Below are 22,923 nucleotides of genomic sequence, written 5' to 3' on the forward strand. Positions count from 1 at the left end.
GTGATAATATTGTTAAAATTGCACTTACTTCCATTTTGACATTTCATGTTGTTCATAATTGTTCAAGTTGTTTGGATTTTTTGTGAAAGGCTAATTTGTGGTGGTGAACATTTTCATGTAATTTCTTTCCTTTTTGGTTCGGTTCAGCTTTTTCCCTTCAATATTTGTGGATTCTCTACCTTTTTTTTTCACCTTTATATTTTATTCCTACTTATGTTCAAAAAATAAAGTTTATCATTGTCCTAATTTAAATTTTTTGCACAAAAACAAAGGAAAAATTTGGCGTTATCATTATTTCTCTGTTATTCTGATAGTATGTTACTGGTGTGATCCACATGAGATTGAACTGGTCTGGATGTGGAACCTGAACTAAAATGACTGACATCCTTGATCGTTAATATCTTCAGTGTAATTTTTGCACTTCACAAATTCATCCCATGGGCCGGATTTGGCCCACGAGCCGTATGTTTGACACCCCTCCATTATCTGTGTCCGTTACACATTTGGAGACAGACTTTGACATGCAGTCTGATCTGCACAGCGGGTCCCAGCTGTGGTGAGAGAAGAGCGTCTGAAGCCTGTGGACGTGGCACCGCTGTGGCTTCACCTGATTAAAACAAAACCACACCAAGCAGAGAGAGCAAACACAGATCCTGGTTCAGTCACAGAGTCAGGGGGGCTGTGGGAGGAGGTAGTACAGGCACTGGGCCTCGGACAGTCTGCGCTTCTCAGCCCAGTTGGTTTTCGTCCAGAATGAGACTGAACGGACCAGACGGACAGAAGCGGACCCAGACCCAGAAACAGTCCCATGTGGCCTTCTAACAGCAGCTTCAGTGACACTTGGAACACCAGCGGGAGTGAAGCGGACCTCCACACGGACATGAGGGTCCCAGAGGAAGACCCCGGCTCGTCCCACTCATGACATTCGCTCTGATCTTCTGATCTGGGTCCGTCTCGGTCCGGATCCGGGCCGGTTCACTGTCCCGGTGCGTAGGGCCAGCTGATGGAGCTCCCTGAGAGCTGCATGTCTCGGATCAGCGTCTCGATGGGCGTTTTTCCGACCAGACGCATGAAGAAGAGCTGGGAGATGAGGCTGGCGGGCACGGCGCGCAGGGCGGGGAGGCGCAGCAGCAGGCGGCCGAAGCGCTGCGGCTGGTTCGGGTACTGAAGACGCTCGTACTCCGTCAGCGCCACCTGGGCTTTCTCCTGCAGGGACTCCACGTGGGCCGGGTCGGTCAGACCACAAGCATCTGGAAACACAACACAGACCGTCAGCGTGGATCTGGTCTGACGTGACACTTCTGCTGGGCGGATACCGGCTTCACCTGTTCAACTCTGGGCCGTTTGTTTCCAGTGGGAAGCATTTCAACGTGACACAAAACAATGGATTAGGACAAGGGTTCCCAAAGTGGGGTACGCGTACCCCCAGGGGTACTTGGAAGAAGCCCAGGGGGTACTGGAAATTATTTTGGGAACATCCATTAAATAAGTCATCATGTACCGAATACAAAATAAAGAATGAGAAATAATGTTGAAATATAAAACACAGTAATAGTTTCACTGTCAATCATCTCATTTAAGCTTTGGCAACATTTTAAGAGGGTTTCTATTTTATATCATTCAAAATGAGTTTGAGTAGATAAGTAATTAGTTTTATTGATGGAAGGATCATTTATTAATTAATGACCAATTTATTTATTTTTCTTATCAGTGAAACACGGCACTTTTCAGTTTATATTTTGCACAAAATTTACTCTAAAAATATGTTATTTTTTATATATTACAGTTAAATATGTGTTGTTTGTTTATAAAGTTTTGAAAATATAAACACACTTTTGGCACAGGAACAAATATTGCCTAATTTTGTTTCAATCAAAAATGCTGAGGCAAGCGTTGGGGGTATTTGACTACAAAAGTATATTTCAGGGGGTATTCAATTGTAAAAAGTTTGGGAGCCACTGGATTAGCAGATAGAAGAAGATACATTCTTTTAAAGCAAACGAGCAAAGAAAAGAAAACAGCAAAGGTCAGACAAACTTCAGAGTCATTGTTTCATAATTGCTCTTTTTTGTGTCATTAAGTGACTTTTATCAGTAGTGAAATAATACTTGTACTGTTGGATCTGCTTAGAGTTAGCTTAGCGCTGCAAAGTTTGTCTCATTCTGTTTTATAAAATAATTCATAATATACGGTGGTCTCAGACTGTTAGCCTGTTTAGACATTCAAGCACTCGTTTGAACTGTGTTCCTTTGAGTTTTTAGCTGATGTTCTTCTAGTCATGTGGATGTACAGAATGTCTACACTGGTGCTAGTGTTGCATACTGTTACTGTGGCAACACAGATGGAACTGTGGCTGCCTGTGGTACTTGGGGGGGGGGGGCAAAGTGACAACTTTAATGTTTGATATGGAAACTAAAATTTTGCATTGAAAACACACCCTGAAACTGAAAAAAGAAACACTGGCATTGAAAAAGGTGTACTGTAAAAAATTGCAATGGCATCAGAACAGGTACTGGCACTGATAACATTTCACTGAAGTTTAAAACATAGACATCAAATGTTCTATTATTTCATTTTTCTTATTTTTTTGCATTCTGATGTGTTTTTGACTGAAAATCATATTATTTTTATTTGATGTCACTGTTTTATCGATCACGGTTTATAATTTCGAGATTTTTTACGCTTACTGTGGATTTTCAGTTCCAACGTTGTGTGACCTTTTTGGCGTGGAGGGGAGGGTTTGAGGGGAGGGGCTAGGAGGGCGCCATTTGGATATTATTTGCATATTTAAACCAGCGAAACTCGGCTCAGTCGGCTGGACCCTGCCATCAAGTCATCCTTTTGGCTCCATAACCACCCCCTAAAATCAAACTTCTGCTCTTTACTCCATTTCTACTTCACTCATCTACACCAGAGCCCAAATCCTTTCTGTTTTTTACTCTGTTGAACGTTCTGTTTCAGCATTTGATGACACTTTGAACATGACGTACGGTGCAAGACCCATGAAGAAGTCTTATTTTAAGGTTCAGTGTGCAATCTTTAAAATGCAAAAGTAGTCAACCAGATCCATTTAATGGAAATGATGACATACAATCTCCGCCTACAACAGCATAAGGGTGTAAAGCACTGGAAAAAATGGGACTTTTTCATTCAATCTGTGGACAGTAAACAGTACGTAAATGTCTGTACCTGTGACCTGTGACTGTGTTTCTGTTTGTTTTGTATTTTATATTAAAACAATAAAAAATAAAGTACAAAAAAAAATGCAAAAGTAAGGGTTCTGGATTACAAATACCTCACTCAAGTAAAAAGAATGTAAAGTAAAAAGAGGTCACTAAGCAGTAAAATGGTCCCTGATGGTCTTTTACTTTTATATCTGATGTTTTTTTGTGACATTTTCTTTAACGTTGAGCTATTCTGTTTTTACTCTAATCCACAGAAATGCATTGTATTCAATAAGATCCTCATGTATTTGTAGAGTCGCTGTCATGTGAGAACCAAAAAGGTTTTTAAAGGGTTTCTTTAACTTGAGGGGTTGAAGCTGAAGGTCACAAACACCTCATGGTTTTCACATGACATAAAGGAAACGGATGGAAATCTGTATCTGAAAAGTGACTACATGTGTCAGACAAATGTAGTGGCATGAAAAGTACATGAGAGGCTGAGAAGCAGAAGTATAAAGTTACATAAAATGGAAATAATAAAGTACAAGTGCCTTAAATTTGTCCTTAAGTGCACCACTTGAGCTCCAGTGTTGTGTTACGTTCTACCACAGTCCATTTACACACTTGGTCTTAGTTTACAGCCACCATATCCAGTTCAACTCCACACTCCAGACTCACCAGGTGAAAAGAGTGCAATGGCTTTGAGGCAGCTGTACTCAGCCGAATCCACCTGGAGCCGGTTCAGCTTGTCCACCTGGTCCTGGAAGACCCGGACCTGGTCCATGAAGGACACCACGCGCTCGGCGGACATGGGCGACGAGTGGAACCCGGCCGCCGCCAACAGGGGAGCCATGTGCAGAGGGAGGGCGGACTGAGCCGCATTCAGGATGAACAGCTCACTCCAGCTGAGCCTCAACAGCGCCACCTGTAGGAGGAAACAGGAAGTACAACAGTCACTGATCGATACTTTAACACTGCATCTATACTGCAGGTACAGGTGGCCCAAATCTGACTTTCTTGCCCATATCCTTATGTATATTATATATTTATTGCACATACAGTCTCATAAAAGTCATCAAAAACAATGGTTATGCAATCCAGTCCTAACTCCTGTGTGTGTCATGTGACTAAAACAGACAGAAAAGAAAACATGGAATGAATAAAAGCACTGTTTTTGTCAGTACAATGACAGATACTGATGGAAGAACTGAAGTGATTTTGGTTTTTTATCAAGAAAACCTGTTAAATGGATAGATGTCAGCTCTGAAATTAAACTACTATGAGCTATTTTTGTCATTATCATTACATTTGTCCAAATAAATGGACCTTTAGTTGGACCAGGCATTAAAATGAACAAGAAATTGAAGAAAACAAGGGTGTTCTAATAATTTTTTCTGCAACTGTATTCTATATCCCAAATGCACAAAAATGCACTTAACTATACAGAAGGAGACACTGTGCCCTCATGTGTACACAGTTTAGTTTTCTTATTTACTTTTCTTACACTTTTTTGTCAAATCTTGTATTTATAACTTACTAGTTTTTTTCTGCAACTGTATTTCTTCTACTCTGTGTCTTGCATATTTTCAGTATTTTTGTTTATTTTCAGTATTTTTTAGTATATATTTACAGTATAATTGTAATATGCACTTTAACAGTCTGCTTCGATGTTCCATTGAGGTCAAATCTGGATGTTTGAGGAGATAATTTTAAAAAATTACTTTCTTTTGTGTCTGTCTGATGCAGCCACACCTTTTGAAACAAACAAATAAAAAAAAAACAAAAAACACAAAATATTCAAAACACAAACATCTGTCATACATTTAACTGTTCATTTATTGAAGCACAAAATTCCATAAATTTCAACATATTTTCCCAAACCAAAAGTATTTCCAGACTCTGACCTGCTCTGAGACTGGCAGCTCTGGGAAGTATGGGATGTTTCTGGCCCATTCGATGGTGCTGAAGAGGAGGCGGGCCGCCAGCTCACAGATGCTGTCGATGCCCATGACCGAGGCCCCCCCTGCAGACGTCTGCATCTGAGCCTGGCTGTAGGGGGCCCCGAAGCGGGTGCTGGGGTACGGTTCAGCCCGCAGGAGCTGGGAGATCAGCTCCGACACCGGCTGGCCGTTGAAGTAGTCAGCCCCGACGTGTCCTGGACCCGGACCTCCAATACCCCCACCCAGAGAGTTGGGGCTGATAACTGAGTGAGCTGGAGGGATGCGACCTCTCTGAACTGCTGCAGGAAGAAAACGCAACAGATTACATGTGACCACAGGGCATTATGGGTAGACACAGGAGAAGTTTACTGTATGGCAGGTTTGTCTGTGTATAAGGCCCTGTAGGAATCAAAAACCATGGGCTGGACTGGGCCTAAGAACTGATCTAGGTAAGACTTTACTTTGTTTTTAAACAAAATCCCATTTTTATTTTATTTCACCTTTATTTAGGTCAACTCACAACCACTTCTTGTTTACAATGATCTGTCCCCAAGAATCACTAAAAAGCTGGGAAATGGTAAAAACTTAAATTGTCCCAATAGTTGTGTCAATAAAATAAATAAAAAAAGCTTAATGGCATCTCAAGCTTGGAGATGCAATAACTGAACAATGTTTTGACAGTGAAATGTGGTTTATTGCAATGGTTTTAGCATCTGTGAGTACCTAGAACAGCACTGCATAAAACTGATGTATTATTATTATTATTATTATTATTATTATTATTATTATTATTATTAGATAGATAGATAGATAGATAGATAGATAGATAGATAGATAGATAGATAGATAGATAGATAGATAGATAGATAGATAGATAGATAGATAGATAGATAGATAGATAGATAGATAGGCTTTATTGCAGATTCATGGTCCACATTAAAAAGCAAACAGATAAATACAAACACAATAAAAAAAAAAAAACATAAATAAAAAAAACAAACAAACAAACAAACTATACTTTCCAGAGGCAGTCATACCAGTGTTTCCAGAACCAATATATGCAACGTACAGCACTATATGCAGGTTTTGTCAGCAATAAAATGACAGTATTTTCCAAGTGATTCAGGCGACACATACATTTAAACATCAGATTTCTCAGCACAGCATGCAATGAATTTACATGATTAGACATAAACAATTCACTGGCACTGGTCCATCTGGGCTTTTTCAATAAAAGTCTTAGAGCATCATTGTATGCCACTGTTATTATTATTATTATTATTATTATTATTATTATTGGCTGTTGGATTGTAAGTCATCATTGCTGCCATACTAACCTGTAAACGGAAGTGACTGATTGCAAATGACTGATGCATTTGAATGAATTTTAAAAAGTACATCTCAGAAACATTTATTTACATTTTTTATCATAAATAAATAATAAACATATATTTTTACAGATGAGAAATAAATGTGGTGGTTCTAATACATAGTTTATAGGAGGTGACGTTGACCGGTCCAAGATGGCGGACGGCTGTGGCTGTTGGTCAGTGTTTTTAGCTAAAACAAACACCTGAGTCTGAAGTGGGATCCAAGTTAGTACGGCTAAAACACTAAAGATAACACTAGTTTCTCGGCCCTGGTAAGGACAAATGAGTAGTACACGGGTCACCAGTCCACTGGAAACATGATATGATCATTTTTATTTGTACTTAAATCGAAAATACCGCAAAATTTAAGCTAAAGTGTCCGTGGTTTGGCACTGTGAAGTTAGCTAACTAGCTTAATGCTACTGATATGAGCGACATTAGTCATTGTTTTGAGTGTGCAAAAGTGAGTAATATATGTTAGATTTTATGGCAATTTATGATATATGTTTTTTTTTTTTTGCAGGTTTCGGACACGGGGAAATGCTAAATGTCTCTTTTGGTGTTCAGTTGTAGAAGTTTGGAACAGCCAGATGATAAAAAAGGTAAGGAAATACAGAACACTGTAAAACTGGGACAAAACTGAACATTTATATAGAAAACATCTCCCACTGTTCCAAACATTATGGTACTAAAATTAAACTTTTACCACCAGAGCAACTTTTAACCATGAAACACAATGTTGAATGTGAGAAGTCAAAAGTTGAGATAATTACCAGGTGGAGTTGGATCCATGTCTCCTACAAAAATAAGAGTGTGTTCCAGTGGGTCTGAGAGTTTGAAGGGAATTAAAAAGAATTGGGTTTATCCTCTGAACCCAAATGTACAAATATACTTCATGTATGCTGATCTGAGTTTGTCCGCTGTTATCCAGTCTCACTGCAGACAGTATCTGAAGCCAAAAGGCACTAATTTGCCTCCTTGGACTCAAATGTAGGTGGTTCCATGGAATAATGGGTGGATTAGAACCATGAGAACAGGATTCTATTTGTATAGGCTTATACTCGGCTTTGCAAGTCAAATACATAGAGGAATAAAGTTATTTCCCTCTAAAAAGTAATGTAAAATTACTTGAAATTCAGTAATTAAAAGTAAGAGAAATTAAAAGTTGTATGAAATGGATAAAGTACAAGTCTGTCAAATTCATACTTCAGTAAATCTGAGATACTTTTTTTTTTTTTGACATACTTGAGTCCATTTAATTTTGACGCTGTTGCACTTTTAACTGACTTCTTTGTGTCGGAGTATTCATATAATATTGTATTCCTTGTTTCTTTTCTTGATTGTTTACTCTAAGTTCCTGATTATTATCTTCTGTTTCAGGTTTTTTGTTTTTCATTTTCTTGATAATTTGACAAATTTTTGTTAAGTTTCCTGTTTATTTTTTGCATCTTTCTTCATTTTCTTGATTGCTGTATTCACTTTATTCCAGTTTCGGATTTATTTTTGTTAATTTGTGTTAAATTTCTCAACTCTTTTATTTATTTTTGACAATTTATGCATTTTGCTGATTCAGTGCTTGTTTTGTTCGTAATCAAAATAATAATTGATATAAATTCTTAAATGTCTGACCTTTTATATTTAAAGAAACATGAATGTGCTCTGATATACGGATGCATTTTCAGTATTAAAAAAGATTTTATGATAATATGAATGCCACATTTCTCATTTGGGTCTCAAAAAGTTAGAAACTTTGGGAATCACTGCACTAATGAAAACACAAATATGAATATTAGAATCCATTTCTGCAGTTAGACCCTCCTAAACCCCCCACTCTTAATCTTACACACAGGGCCTTTAAGGACAAATTAAAATGACTGATGAGGAGCTGAATATAGCATGTTATTTTTATTCAAGTTACGATGTGGTTGGCTGATAGGGAAACAAAATACCAGTCTCCACCAACTAATTAATAACGTAATTTATGCATTTGATTCAGTGATTCACTAACTTAGAGTTGAAGATTTTAGCAAAAAAAAAAAAGTTTCTCAAAATCATGAATATTGAGTTAAGTGTCTGGTTTTGACCCGCTCTATATGTAAAGTGTCATGAGATAACTTTTGTTATGATTTGGCGCCATATAAATAAAATTTGATTGACTGAAGTGCATCAGTAGATTAACTTTGGCTTTGTCTTTAGTAAATAAAATCTGTAAAATGAGGTTAATATACAACTGCCCTCAGATTTTTAATAATCACATTGAACTGTTTTAAACTGGTCTAAAAATAGTTTCCATTGTTGTGCCACATTCTCACTTAAAGCAGCCTGAGAAGTTGCTTCCCCGTCTGGGTTAAAGGTGATCTGCACATTTCCAGGTAATGTGGAAACAGTGCAACCTGCGTCACAGCCGCAGTCAGCATGGTTCATTAATAACCAGGCCCAATATAACCCCTGGCAAACTGTCACCTCAGAGCACATTATGTATGTGAAGCTCGGTATCCACTGACACAGAGTGAAATACAAGCGGGGTTACTTATACTGGACTACAATTACAGACTTCAGACTGTCAGCTGACTTCATACTGAACATGACAGTGAATTAAAATGTGCTGAAACCGTTTGTAACGCAATAAAGCAGGGAAATGTTTTCTCATCTGTCCCTTTAGCAGAATTGTACAAATATTTGACATATACAGGGTATTTCACTGCAGGCTCGGGCAGCTCGGGGTGTCTTCTATTAGAGGACAGGGCTCTGTGAACTTACTGCTTTTACTATTATGCAAATCAGCAGAGTTTTTTCTTGTCACCCCCCGTCCCTGAATCCCAGCAGCTGCAGGGAGTTGAGCAGCAGTCTGAAAACATGCCTCAGTTGACAGTATAAATATTGCGCCTGGATCACTGGCAAATGTCACAGTTTCTGTTAAAGGAGGCACTTTTTCTGTGAATCGTCCATTTCTCTCTTTTTTGCTTATTTCTCAATGAGTTTTTGTGAATTTGACCTTGTGTGGGTTCACTTTGTATCAGGGTATTTATGCATTAATCAGATTATTTGTTATAGAAAAGCATGTGGCTGTTTTACGCAAATATATTCAAGTTGTGTTTCCTGATGTATTTAACCATATTCTATTAGAAAACTGTTGATTCTTTGCAGATTAAGATTTCGAATAAACCATTAGTTTTAATAGAATGTGTATATATTAATAACAATTAATAATTGATTTAATTAAATTATGCATGATTAGCTACCAAATTAAAATTCTGCATGAACAGCGATGCTAGTTGTAATAATGCAGTGACTTAAGATGCCATGTTTTTACTTTTGTGCATTTGAGCTCTGCACTAAACAACCAAGTATTATGGTCACAGTATGGTAGTTTAATAAACAGAGATTTCAGTAATAAAGTTTTAATGTTACGAGAATTAAGTCACACATCAAAAGCCTTTAGTTGTGAGTATTTGAAGTCACAAAGTCCAATTTTCCAACAAAAACTTTTTCTTTCCTCAAAATTTCATGGGTTTTTGTCAGATTCTCTTAGTATTATGAATAACATTAATATTAATTTTGTTTACTATTACAAATAACACATGCACAGTCTTTGTATATTTCAGGTTCTTATGAAAATCACATAATCTCATTGTGAAACCTATGAGACATTTAAGTTTTATAAGTATTTTGAATTGTGCAGAGTGCTTCTACTTGTGAATTCTGTCTTTTAAGGCTGCACGATTCAGTGAATTTTGCAATTATTATGTACGACTTCGCAGTTAAGCCTGTTAGTTGGGTTATTTGGGAGAGTGCGCAGATTCAGTTAATTACGCAGCTCTACTTTTTTGTCCACCTGGGGGCAGTGTAGAGAGTCAAAGCACCACTTTGACCTATTCTCTCCTAAGACATTTGCTGTGCTGAAGACTTCAATCTGTTCTCCATATATGTCTGTCTGCTGTTTAGTACCGGGCAGGTGTCGTGTAGTCGATTTATCAGAACCTTTCCACTAATAAAAGCCTCAACCTGCTGCTGTAAACGGTGCGTTCACTGCCCTTATGACTGTGAGCATTAACCAAAACAGTGACAGCTGTAAAATCTAAACAAAGAACCACAAAACGCTGAAACACCTTGTAAAGCTGAGGGAAAAACAGAGCTGGGTAGTCAGTTTCAGTTCTGTTGTGATTACAAGCAGCTCTTTTCTCTTAACAAAAAGTCATTTGAGTCGGTGTTGTTAAAGAGCTATTGATCAGTGCTGCTTCAAGTTAAGGATCTTCTGCCAAGTACAACAGTAATGGTTGGAAAGTCATGTATGTGCTGGAAAAATGTTGAATACCTTCTTTACGCATTCCAACACGGAAACATTTCTTCAGGCGACAGTATTGGCACTGGTTGCGGTGATGCTGGTCAATTTGGCATTCTCGATTTGATCTGCACAAAGGAACAAAACACTTCAGACGACGATGACAGATAACGCTTCAAATAAGTGTAAACATAAAGTGAATTTCCGGTATTTAAATTGCTTTTGAGTGTACATAATCCCACCCCCCCTCCATGCTTTTCCCCCTCTCTCTGACCCCTGTGATGAGTGAACTGTGCGAGCTGGCGTGGCTGAAAAACTATCAAGGCTGTGACCTTTGTAAATCATCAGCCGTACACACCCTTGTGTTGCCTTTTGCAGCAGGACGAGGTCTGCCAACATTTCAAAGAGAGACCTTTCAGCCCTGGAGGTGATGAACTGACGAAAAGACACCTTCCATTCAGAGTTAGTGCATTACTGAGGCTGAGAAATATCTATTGTATATTCAGTGGCTGTGAGTTGCCTTAGTGAGAGCAGAGAATTGAGTTGCAACATTGTGTTCCTGTGGTTAAGAATAATGGGAATGTTGACCTTCTGAGGCAATCCATCCTCACATGACTGACCTTCAGGGCTTTCATTTTTTTCCAGGGCTGTTTGCGAGACATATCCAAGGTTGTAACATTTCATTCTGGAGTGAGGAATGGACTTATCTGGCAGCTCCTGAATGAATGCGAATAGCTACACACACACTTAATGTTCCCACATAAATCACAAAGTCTATGAAATGTTGTGTACTGCACTTTAAAAAAAAAAAAAAAAAAAAAAAAAAGACAATTTAGTTCCAACAGAATGTGAGCAAAATAAATGAAATGTTCCCCCTTTTTAACTCGACTCGCTGTTCTGCCTGTAAACAGAATAATTCATCAGCTTGTGTTTTCTACCTGCAGGAGTAGCTGAGGTTTCGTCGGATGCTCCTTTTGAAGAAGCTCTTGCAGCCCTCGCAGGTGAACACGCCGTAGTGTTTTCCGCTGGACTTGTCCCCGCACACCACACAGTCCACCACGCAGGCCTTGTCCTCGTCCCCCACGTCCACGTCGCTGCTCCCGGCCTGGGGGGATCCGTCCTCGTCCTCCCTCCTCAGGTAAGCCTTCTCCCCGAGTCCATTAGTGTCCCCGTTGGGGTTTCCCCATCCCCCGCTCACCATGGCCATATTCTCTGAGCCTCACAGTCCTATAAGTGGATCATGCACAGTCCCGCCCTGTCCACGGGCTTTAAACTAACCTCTAAACTTTAAAACGGACTAAAAGTGACCCCGGGGTGATAATCAAAGCAGGTTTTGTCCATGAAGATCTAAAAGTATCGTGTCGGACTCCCCCCCGCGTTGACCTTTCTCCTCTCGCTGTCTGGTTGGAGTGACCTGAAGGTCCTTCTCGGTGCTGTTTTCTCCTTGGTCTTTAATCCCTCCGCTCCCCTCTTCGTCGTTCCTTGTGTTTTTTGCCCTGACCTCCCTCTGATCAATGGCTATCGAGGTCTGAGAAAACTTCAGACACACATTGAGTGGTTCAGAGTTCAGGCTGGAGAAAAGGGTGCAGCCTGCTCTTTCACAGGAAACAATAAATTACACTTTGACTCCCTCTCTCTTTCTCCCTCCCTCTCACTTTCTTTCTGTTGGACGAAGAAGAAAAAAAAAACACCTCACCTATCCTGAAGCATAGTGACAAGCGGCAAAACAGAGCTGTTCTCCAAGGGAAAAGAACCTAGACCTCTGTCTCTCAACGGACTGTTTCCTCCTGAACGAACAAGTAGGAGGAAGATAAAACAGTGCTCTCCTTCAGGCAGGGTTAAACTGCCCTGCCCTCTCCTCCAACTTTATAAACTAGTCCAACCAGTTCCTGACTTGCAGTGGTGTTATCTGCTGATCTGAGGCAGTTCTAGTCCAGACTCACTTCTGACTTGTTGAGGCTGTTACAGAACAAATACGCTAATATTTCCCTCTAGAAATCTTCAGGCATAAAAGCAGAAGCCAATGAAAGTTTCCCCTCCTTTGGTGTTCTGAAGAGAGATGACCACCGCGCTGAAACGTCCTCCTGCCTTCAGCCTCAGTAGTAATGTGGTATTGAGTATGTTGGCTTCCGTGCCCTTAAAATAACCACAAGGATCCAGAGTGAGCCGAGAGAGCCGAACAAGACAATAGACTCTTTTCACTCTTTAAATAATGTCTCGGTGGTTTCTGCGACAACAAAAGTTCATCAAAGTAGTCCTCCTGCTTTGTTGCCTGTAGGGAAATAATGTCTTCTTGTGGTTTCTCGAACTTCTGCCGCAGCTGCCAATGGCTCAAATGTCACAGAAAATAACCCAAAACACAAAAATCCAAAACAAAAGACGAGTTGAGAAATCTCCCGGCTCTTATAGTCGCAGTTGCGCCTGGGCTCTGAACGCTCCACCAGTGTTGTCTCTCTGTTCGCTCTCTTGTTTTGTCAGTGCTTGTCCATCCAGCAGTAACAACCAGAGGCCAGGACCTCTCTGCATTCCCTTTCAGCGAGTCAGGGTGTACTGTTGCACTCTTTACTATTCAGCCTGTCCTTTTTTTTTTTTTTTTTTTTTTTTTTTTTTTTCTTTTCTTTCCGCCCTCCTTTCTGTTGGCCCAGGCAGGAATAAATTAGGCAAACAAGCGCAGGAAAAAACAGTCACAGACCTTTAGTGAAAGCCAGACGCTGCTTGTGGAGAGCAGCCTAGAGATAGCCTCCTCTTCTCCTGCGAGTCAATCCCTCCCTGTGTCTGTGCTTCGCTCCCTCCTTTAGGGAGAGTGAGCGTGTGTCTGTGTGCTGAGGGATTTGACACTGCTATTCAAGCCCTGTGGTTGCCATGGCGCTGGATGCCTTATAAGGCCGGCGGAGTCAAAGAGCACAGAGTGGGCTACAGCCGCACACAAACACACACACACACACACACACACACACACACATAGAAAGAATGCCTGGCTGCCCGTTTCCCCCTGACCCCGGGAGCAGAGGAGGAGTTAACCCCAACGCTGCCGTACGACAAAGACAGAAAGGAGGGGAGGGGAGTGGGGGGGGTCTCGGGCGGACACATCGAGTGCATGGCAACGTCCCGCTCTCATGTTCTCCACTCCACTCTAATCCTAAACACTTCCTCTGACTTTGTTGACCCAATAATAACAGGGAGGGTCTGTTGTTGTTGAGCAACTTGTCAAAAGGTTATGTGATACGCCAGCGGCTCCTTTTCACACCTGACGCACACACTCACAGGTCTGTGTAAAGGACACCGGGATACTTTCCAAACTGCTCGTGTTTTTGGGCCCACGTTCGCAAATTAGCGATCGAGCACTGCTTTTCCATTAAATCGGGCTGTTAATGCCGAAATACTGTCAGGGTTCGAATAAATGTGTAAGATAGAAGACGTACCCAGAGTTTACGACCTTGAAAGCAGCCAAGTATCACAAGGAATTACTCAGATAGTGGATGAATCTGCTTTTTATTATCTTTTATCTTCAATGCCGCCCACTCTACGACATTTATGTGTAACAACAGAGAAAAGTATTAAGACGGAGGTAACATGTAAGGAAGGTGGTTATGTAGCTTGGTGTTTGGTTTAAGCCATGAAATGAAAGAGAAACAACAGCCTTGATTCATGGTTGTTACATTTAAATCTACCACACGTATTTGCAGGTAACAAGCCACCACATTAAATACAGTTTGTAGAGACTGATCACATGAAATCACGTCGTAAGTCACGCCAGTTTTTATGGTATTTGGCATGCTATACGTACGCATTTTCATCCTTTCGCTTGCTATTCAACGCCATGTGATTGCGTGTCAATTTACGCCAAGATCTCTGGTTCACATAACCCTGACCCTACTCCTAACTCCTAACCCTAACCCTCAGTGCGTGGTATTTGACCTGGTGTGAACATACACACGGAAAGCTTGTAATGCGTACTGATAACATGCCAAGTAAAGTGACGTTCATATTTATGTGATTTCATGATATCACACTGATTTGTACAGTTTTAGCTTGAAACCAAAGTGAGGAGGAATTTCAGTGTTACATGTTTTCACTATTATGAATTAGTAGTAGTAGTAGTAGTAGTAGTCGTAGTTGTTGTTGTAGTTGTATTTTTATTTAACCTTTATTTAACCAGGAAAGAAGACTTGTTGAGTTTAAAAATCTATGTTGCAAGAGTTTCCTGGCCACAGCAGCAGAAGTTACAGACAATAGAGATTTCATCCGTTCATCCACACAACAAACACACAGTAAAACTCAGTTCTAAGACCATCCATAAAACACTATACTAATAACATAATTATAAAACACTATCAAAGAATCAAAAGGTACTAAATGTATTATTATTAATGTCAGATTTTTATCCCAATAATATTTATGTAACTTTTCACTAGTATAATTTACTGTTGGCATGTAACTGTATCGTGACAAAATATGTCTGTATTACTGCATAACTAAACAGTTTTGTCTCATATATTTCTCATTAACCTGTTATATACATTTCTGGTTAATTATGTAGATACATCTGTTGTTAATACCAAGATATCACTTGGTTTTAGTTTGGTAATTACATAGTGTTACTTGATTATTTTATCTCTACTTTGAAACTATTATTGTAGCACTACCAACCCAGAATATTAAGTGTCATCCTCTGTTGTATTTTCTATTAAGATGACTGATAAATACTGTAGAGTCTTACAATGTTTGCATTTATTGTTTTGTAGAATATTCCACTACTGAAGCTCTTTTGTTGGTTTGTTGAGACTGAACCATTTCTTGTGTTTCCATAAAACATTTTAATAATTTGCGTATTTAATTAAAACTATTGAAAAGTAACAAAAAAGAAAATGTGACATAGCTGTGTTTTGTTAAACTGGTTCAGAGGCAATAAACTAGTTGGAGATGTAGGTTTTGTTCCATAATAACAAGTGGTGCCAGGCACAACAACCCCCACCCCTCGTCCCCTCGCACATATTTCACCCATTATAAGTAGGAAGTTGGAAGTAGTGGGAAGAATTTAAAAATCATGCAAAATTTGAACGGTGACCTAATTTTCCCAAAATGTAATGACATCTATTCTGGATCACTGGCAATCTATCAACCCAGTTTGGTATGAACTGAACCAATAGTTTTTCTGCTAAAGTGTTAACAAACAAACTGAACCAAAAACAATACCCCTTGCCTTCCCTTTCGGAGGGCGGGGGGGTGTAATAATAATCAGAGTACAAGTAGTAGACTTTTTACAGGAAGATGTTGGAAATTATAACAACATTAATCAAGCGTACATTGAGGATTTTTATGGTTTTTTTATTTTTTTTATTTTGGCATTTATGCAATAATTGTCACTTTTGAAAGATATATAAATGGAAACATATTTTCTGTCAAAAAAGGCTTAAACGCAAGCCAAGATAACTTCAAGATAATATCATCATTACTATATATTTTTGGGAAAATCTCTTCACCGCTGTTGATAACATTTCGCAACTGTTTCCACAAAATCAAAAGCTTTTTTCAGAGTAAAATCTGTTCATTCCCCTTTAAAATGGACTATTTCAACCAATAAAAAAAGCACCGCTACAAGCTACTGCTGTACAAAATCTGACGTTATATGTTGTGTAACTATCCTTTGTCTTGGCAGTGGGCAGTAGGTCTGTCTTACCAACGGCATTGTCACTTCGAGATCTCCACAAGAAAAGGGAGGACAAAATAAACAATCATTGCCTGCAACCAAGGTTTCCAATAACAGCCTCCAAACACAGGGAAAAAACTCCCACAGAGGAGGTATTCACTGCTGCTTTCACACATGCCTGGTTAAAAGGACCTCCATGTACCAAAACTGTTTGCTCATCACATGGTTTCACTGAAATTCCCCCAGAATGACAAAACATTTTGTCTCAGTGTTCTTGTGTGTCAGACGATGTACTGAAGACAGACAAGAGTTGATAAAAGGCTAGAAAGAAAAGAAAAGATTTGTCTTACATAATTGTAAGCGATGCCAAACTCAATGTGTCTTTTTTTTTAAATGTGAGCATAAGGTAACTTTAACCCACATCCGTCACAGCGAGATTCATTGTGCATGGATAGGCCTTTTGTTTGGTTAAGAGGTTATCAGGGGCCGAGCTAAGCAGCTCTAAGTTGAATTAGTGTTTTCTTTTAAGCCTCTGCATATGTGTGTTAGCAGAGGTCGTCCCACGTGGGATAGACTTTGATATAAACTCATAAATAAGATCTAATACATGTTTTATCATGTTGAAACAGCTAACACTATCCTTCACAGGGGAATATGTCAGAAATAATAAACAATGTTCTTATCATCTATTATTAACACTAGACAATACAGTCAGAATCTATTCTACACTCTATCTCAGTGTAAAATATTGGGAATTAATTTGACTTGAAAGGAAAATGTATGAAAGGAAAATTATTGTTCCATTCCATATTGTTCTATTTGTTGCATTATTCAGTCCATCCAGGGCAAAAATCTTTGATTATGCAATGAAATATGCAGGGTTTTTATGTGATGTTATGTGGGGAAATTGCGGGAATTTGCAAGTATAGTATACTACTAATGAAAAATGTCTTATTACATCCTATGATAAGTAAACATACAGAAGTAAGCATCCACTACATCACAGAAAGAGTTGGTTATGTTGGAGTTCTTCTTTATTTTCTAAGCATAAACATGGCTTTAACATTCCTGAGTTACAAGTGTCAAAAATCAAATAATTGCTTCCTGCTTCACAGAAGTGAGGTGGTGCAGGGCATCGGGTACTGGTTTGCTCTGTCTTTTGCAGATGTTTTTGTTGACAAATGAGCTGCATTTTTCATCATCTTGCAGGATTTTTTCTGAGGCTCGTGGTTAGTTTGATGACAATGACGTTCTGTGTCACGTATTACATCACTACCTGTGTCAAGTTACAAGGCAGTATTTTTAAAACTTTATGTAAGATTATGAAATCATCCAAACCCCAAATATTTTGTGTATGTTGTGAGGAAATATGCTGTTGTTGCTGTGAATATGCGTCCTTTTTGAAAAGAAGCAGATCCCTGCATAATGCACAAATTTGCTTGACTATGCATTGAATTATGAGGTTGCATAATCACGTTTTTCTGGATGGACTGATTGTTGTAAAAAAATGCTTTCATCACATTTGGCCGGTTACATCAACCATTGTGACTAAAGCTAAAATAATAGATGTGCGGCAAACGGAACAGTTGTTAAGAGATCATTCTTTTTACTGTATGTACAAATAGAGTGTCTCCTTCTACCATATCAGAGGGAAATGTACTTTTTACTTGACTGCACTTATCTGACAGAATTACTTACATACAGTAGTCCTAGATGGTGTACAGTGTAGTGGATTGCCCATTATTACTGCCATGTTGGCTTTTTGGAGCAAGAAGTGGCCATATTTGGACCAAAGGGGTGTGAGGTGAACTACTGCTGAGCTAGTGCTTAGTAAAATGATAACATTCATCTTGGGTAATGTTATTTTACTGGGTTATCAGGGCCTATTAACCACAGTTACAGTGGAGTGTCAGGGAAAAAATGTATTTCATTAAATAAACTGAACTTCCACAAGTCAGACTCAACAGACATCTTCTATTCAACTGAAGATCTAATTAACAGAGAAAGCAATTAAAGATGGGCCACATCACCTATCGGGGTTTCTAAATGTAAAATATATTTTTAATAAATGTATTGGCTGTTTTTTTCAGTGTAAACCAGGGCTTTTGGAGCCACTGAGATTGGCTGTCAGCAGTACTATTTATTTATTTCTTTCATGATATTTCCACATTAGTTTAATTCTGCTTGCTCTGTATTCTGTAGTCTTTGCTCCTTAGGACTATAGAGCCATGGCCAAAGGTTTTGCCACGGACACAAACTCCTGGCATAAATGTGATTTATTTGCCAATAAAACCCTTCAGTGTAGCTTGAAAACACATGGAAAAAACTTAAAAAAAAAAAAAAAAAAACGTATGTCACAGCCAGAACTTTTAGCTATGACTACACTACTCATGTATCCAGTTTTGCACCAAGTATCTAAAATTGGTTCTATGTTGATGAATGACATTATTAAAATGCTCTCATGTACTATTCATTAGTGATAACTCTTTGAAAGCAACAATTCGGTATAAAACCTTTATTTTTAATAGTTCTTATAAACAGTTTGCCAACAGTTTCTCTTTACTGTTACTTCTTGGAGTGGTGAATTAGCTAAATGCTATACTTTTCATGCAGAACATCAACTGTTCTTTTATGCTCACTATGATTCACTGCATCGTCCCTGACAAATTAATGAAAATTTTTACCTTTGCTCGAGTAAAACATCTGAGTGGCTACTTCTTCCACCACTACTTAACAGGATAACTTAAATTTAATATTGTATTTAAGTAGACAGTTGTTTTTGTTTTGTTTTTTTTACTTTTACTTTCTTCATTTTAACAGGTAAGTGCATTCAAGAGGAATCTATCATTATTTTAAATTTTTCATCAAATCAGGACCCATCTAAGTCAACATGGATGGAACAATAACGGAGCAGACCAAACCTAGATACATAGAGCAGTGCATAACACACTTAACAGACACCAACACGTAAAAGACTTAACAAGATCTGGTCAGTTTAATGAGATGTCCAGCGTCCTAACATCAACATGAGGATGACATGGCGTTTAGTAGGTCTGCACCGAGGTTATAATAGTTTTGGATTTTTCATTATTGTTTAGTTTTATTTAGTTTGGACTTTTTTTTCTCTAATTCAGTTAGTTTAAATTAGTTTTTAGAGCAGGTTTGCTTGTTTTTAATAGTTTTTGTTATTTTCTAAATGCTTAGTTTTAGTTTAGTTTTATTTTTTTTATATCTTTTATCTATTTCGCTGTCGAATTCAAATAGATCCTGTACAGGACTGCTGCTTTCTCCCAACTTTAGTCTCCATGTTTCCAGGTAGAGTGGGGACCAGAAGACGACTCTAAACGACAAGTGACGAGAAGTAACGGACCGTTAAATATCATTTGGTGCCAGCAGCTAAAATTGCTTGAGGGAAATAAATCAATTTCATATCAATCTGACATTGACAAAGATGAAAACGAAGAGAATTTTATCCATAATTTTTATATGTTTTAGTTAGTTTTGTAAACACACAATACAGTTTCAGTTAGTTATCATTTTTTTTCTTTTTATTATAGTTTTTATTCATTTCAGTTAACAATAATGTTTTTACAATGTTAGTTTTCATCATTTCATTAGTTTTCGTCAACGATAACAACCTCGGTCTGCTCAGTCACAACAGAATTCATACTTTTACACAAATAACAAATCAGTACTTCTTCTTTTGATAGTATTTTTTCTTTTAGAATCTGAATGTGTGTGCCGTTACCACCTCTGCAAGTAAATTTATTACTGAGCAAACTTTAGATAACTGAAACTTTAACAAAGACATAAAGGACCTAAATAAGATGGAGGTGTGTGTCTGTCACCAAAAAAACACTTGTTTGACAACAAACAGAAAGGTTCATGCCTTACTGTGGCTCAACACAGTCGAAACAAAGCATACCTGTGGGAAAAAAAAGCACCTTTTCTGTGCCTACTTTTCTTATTTTATCATTTTTTCATGTTTTTGTTTGAGGATGTCTGAAAACTCCAGCTGTTTTTGCTTATCCTAAAACATTTAAGCTACATGTCTTGTGAATACACTGGAAAAAATGCCCCTCTGTAAAAAAGTAACAAAAACAAACAAAAGAACAAGATATTTTTTGCTTGAATTAAGCAAAAAAATCTGCCAATGGAACAAGTGAAAATTATCTTGGTAAGATTTCTTGAAATAAGATTTTCCAGATCTATTGCCTAAAAATACATTCTTATATCTCACTGAAAAGTTACTTGTCTTATTTTAAGTGTGATGAGATATTTTGACTTGAAATTAGAAAAATATACTTGGTAAGATTTAGATTTTTTCCAGTGTAGAAAGTGAAATTAATTCCATTATTCTGATTAAAAACTAGAGAAACTGTTGCTCATCCCTCAAAGCAGACCGGAGTACTCTGTTTACTCGAGTATCTCTTCATAAGTGTTGTACAATGAAGACCTCCTCTCTCTGTCGAGGCCTGACCTTTGACCTTTCCGCCTTCACATGCTTTTGTCACTTGACTTTTCACCGTCATCAGAACAGGAGCGTAAAGTTTGTCTTTGTGTATGAAATAACAGACTCGCAGCGTATCTATTTTGACTACGGGGTGAATATGTGCTTGTGCTGCGTGTCACGGAGGCTGCAGATGTGTTTCCTGAGGCGGACTGCGCCGGTGCCCTTGCGCATAAGTCACTGCGCTGTATTTATCAGGGTTAACGGGTGTGTTTGTGTACGCTTGTGTGTGTGTTTGTGTGTGCGTTCCTTGCTCTTTGAACTGCGGGTCAGGAATGCAGCTGCTCTCAGCGTGAAGTCGACTGTGGTGAAGCCTGTGCATTCTCAACGCCGTCAGGAGTCTAGAGTCATCAGAGAGCGGCAGACAATCCTCCAGTGTACTCACCTGAACACACTGTTTACACATGAACACACACTTCTGACCTTGGAAGGCCTCCCCTTTAATTACGTCCATTTGAATGTTAAACAAAGTATTTTCACGTAACATTTAGTTTGTAAAATTCTGGTGTTTAATTGAACCTTTAATATACTAAGTATTCAAACCAGGCTGCACATTTACATCGCATGTAAATACTTGAGTGTCCAAACTCTGCTTGGTGCATAAAGGTTGAGATAACTCTGCTTCTTTCATTAGCCCTTTTTAAACAAAGACCCTGCTGTAATGTTATCAAGAAGACCACTCATGGGTCCAAAGCTGGATCCACTTCAAAGATACTGAAACTGGTAAAAAGGACTGGGGTGGTTTTAGTAAATGGATAATTGCATATGTGATACTATATATAAACAGCCTCGGAAATATTCATTAAGGTTTTTTTCTCATTTGGAGTGTTATCTAGTTTTATTTCACTAAATGAAGGTTGTGGGCAAAACCACAGCACAAGGACAACCGACTCCATGTTCATTTTTTTGTTTTTCAATATTTTTCCCTTAACCCGTCGAAATAGAACAACCTTCTTCTTTTAACCCTTGAAGACCTAGAACTATTTTTGTGGCAATTTACTTTTAACCTTTCCTAAGTGATTCATCACCATTTATGATAATAAAATCCTCTGCATTTTACTTTTCCCCCCTATGTTTAACTTATTGAACATGTAGATGCTCATAGAAGCTCAGAGTAGATTCAAAGGTTGTTATATCAAAACAGAGAAAACTGAAGAAAAAGTGACTTTTTCAGCAAAATATATCATTAACTGAACATAAACACAAGCGTCTACAACTCCTGTCTGTAGCCAGACTCCATGGGTTTTACTGGTGAATCAATGTTGTAGAAGGTGACAGTGTTTTTATGTTCACTACGGAGCCTCTGAACATCCAAATGGGTCAAATCTGATGACCATGAAAAGATGAAACTGTATTGTATCTCATTTATTTAATTATACTAATAGAATTAGTGGTTAGAAAGTGATTAAACATTTTAGATCAGTAGGCTTACCCAGAAAACAATTACTACCAACAGAGTTCAAGACACAAAATCTTTCTCATCTAAAAATATGTTAAATTCTAATAATGATTAATAATGAAAACTAAATATATTACATTAATTAAAGTGTGTACATATTAAGATATTGCAAAAATAAACTATACAATTAGTGTAGAATATACCTTTAACAATGTAAGACTTTCTTTAACCATAATTGTGATGTGATGTGTGACATTTGCCCATTGGTGTGAATGTGAGGGGGGATGGCTGTTCCTCTGTATCTTGGTCTTACAATGAACCGGTGACATGTCCAGGGTTCGGAAAATGAATGAATACAGTTATGTGTATTTGAATGTTAAAACTTTTAAAAAATAGTTGCAGATGTAAACCTGAAGATACCATCACTTTGAAAGGTTAAAGGTTAACCTTTCACCTTTACTATCCCCATAGGGAAATTCAGTTTCTGCCTTTCATCCATCCCAATACACACACACAGTAGCATTAGCATTAGCATGTAGTGTACATTAGCAGCAGGGAAATGCCATTGAAGGCGCTTGGAGACAAACTCCAGATCTTCATCGGCACAG

At 38.3% G+C, this 22,923-nt stretch overlaps 1 protein-coding gene across 2 annotated transcripts; it reads right to left on the minus strand.

Annotated features, from left to right (window-relative positions):
- Positions 1–362: 362 nt before the first annotated feature.
- On the minus strand, positions 363–13,606 carry nr2f6b (nuclear receptor subfamily 2, group F, member 6b). 2 transcript variants are annotated; one of them, XM_030132615.1, is made up of 5 exons: positions 11,695–13,606; positions 10,790–10,884; positions 5,069–5,403; positions 3,848–4,089; positions 363–1,255 (listed from the first exon to the last, which is right to left on the minus strand). In XM_030132615.1, exons 1-5 carry the CDS (start codon positions 11,961–11,963, stop codon positions 976–978), a joined length of 1,221 nt encoding a protein of 406 aa, XP_029988475.1. In that variant the 5' UTR covers positions 11,964–13,606; the 3' UTR covers positions 363–975. The 2 variants fall into 2 exon arrangements, with proteins under 2 accessions (XP_029988475.1, XP_029988474.1); XM_030132614.1 differs by having other exon boundaries at positions 364–1,250; positions 3,843–4,089; positions 11,695–13,602.
- Positions 13,607–22,923: the final 9,317 nt, after the last annotated feature.

Source organism: Sphaeramia orbicularis, chromosome 4 (assembly GCF_902148855.1).
Source record: "Sphaeramia orbicularis chromosome 4, fSphaOr1.1, whole genome shotgun sequence".
Classification (NCBI taxonomy): Eukaryota; Metazoa; Chordata; class Actinopteri; order Kurtiformes; family Apogonidae; genus Sphaeramia; species Sphaeramia orbicularis.

Bases quoted from the DNA above. Each gene is read 5' to 3' on its own strand.
- nr2f6b (XM_030132615.1), bottom strand. From the start codon at position 11,963: ATGGCCATGGTGAGCGGGGGATGGGGAAACCCCAACGGGGACACTAAT. The intron at 10,885-11,694 runs GTAGAAAACACA...TCCTTTGTGCAG, and splicing joins AACCTCAGCTACTCCTGCAG to ATCAAATCGAGAATGCCAAA. The intron at 4,090-5,068 runs GTCAGAGTCTGG...TTCCTCCTACAG, and splicing joins AGCTGCCAGTCTCAGAGCAG to GTGGCGCTGTTGAGGCTCAG.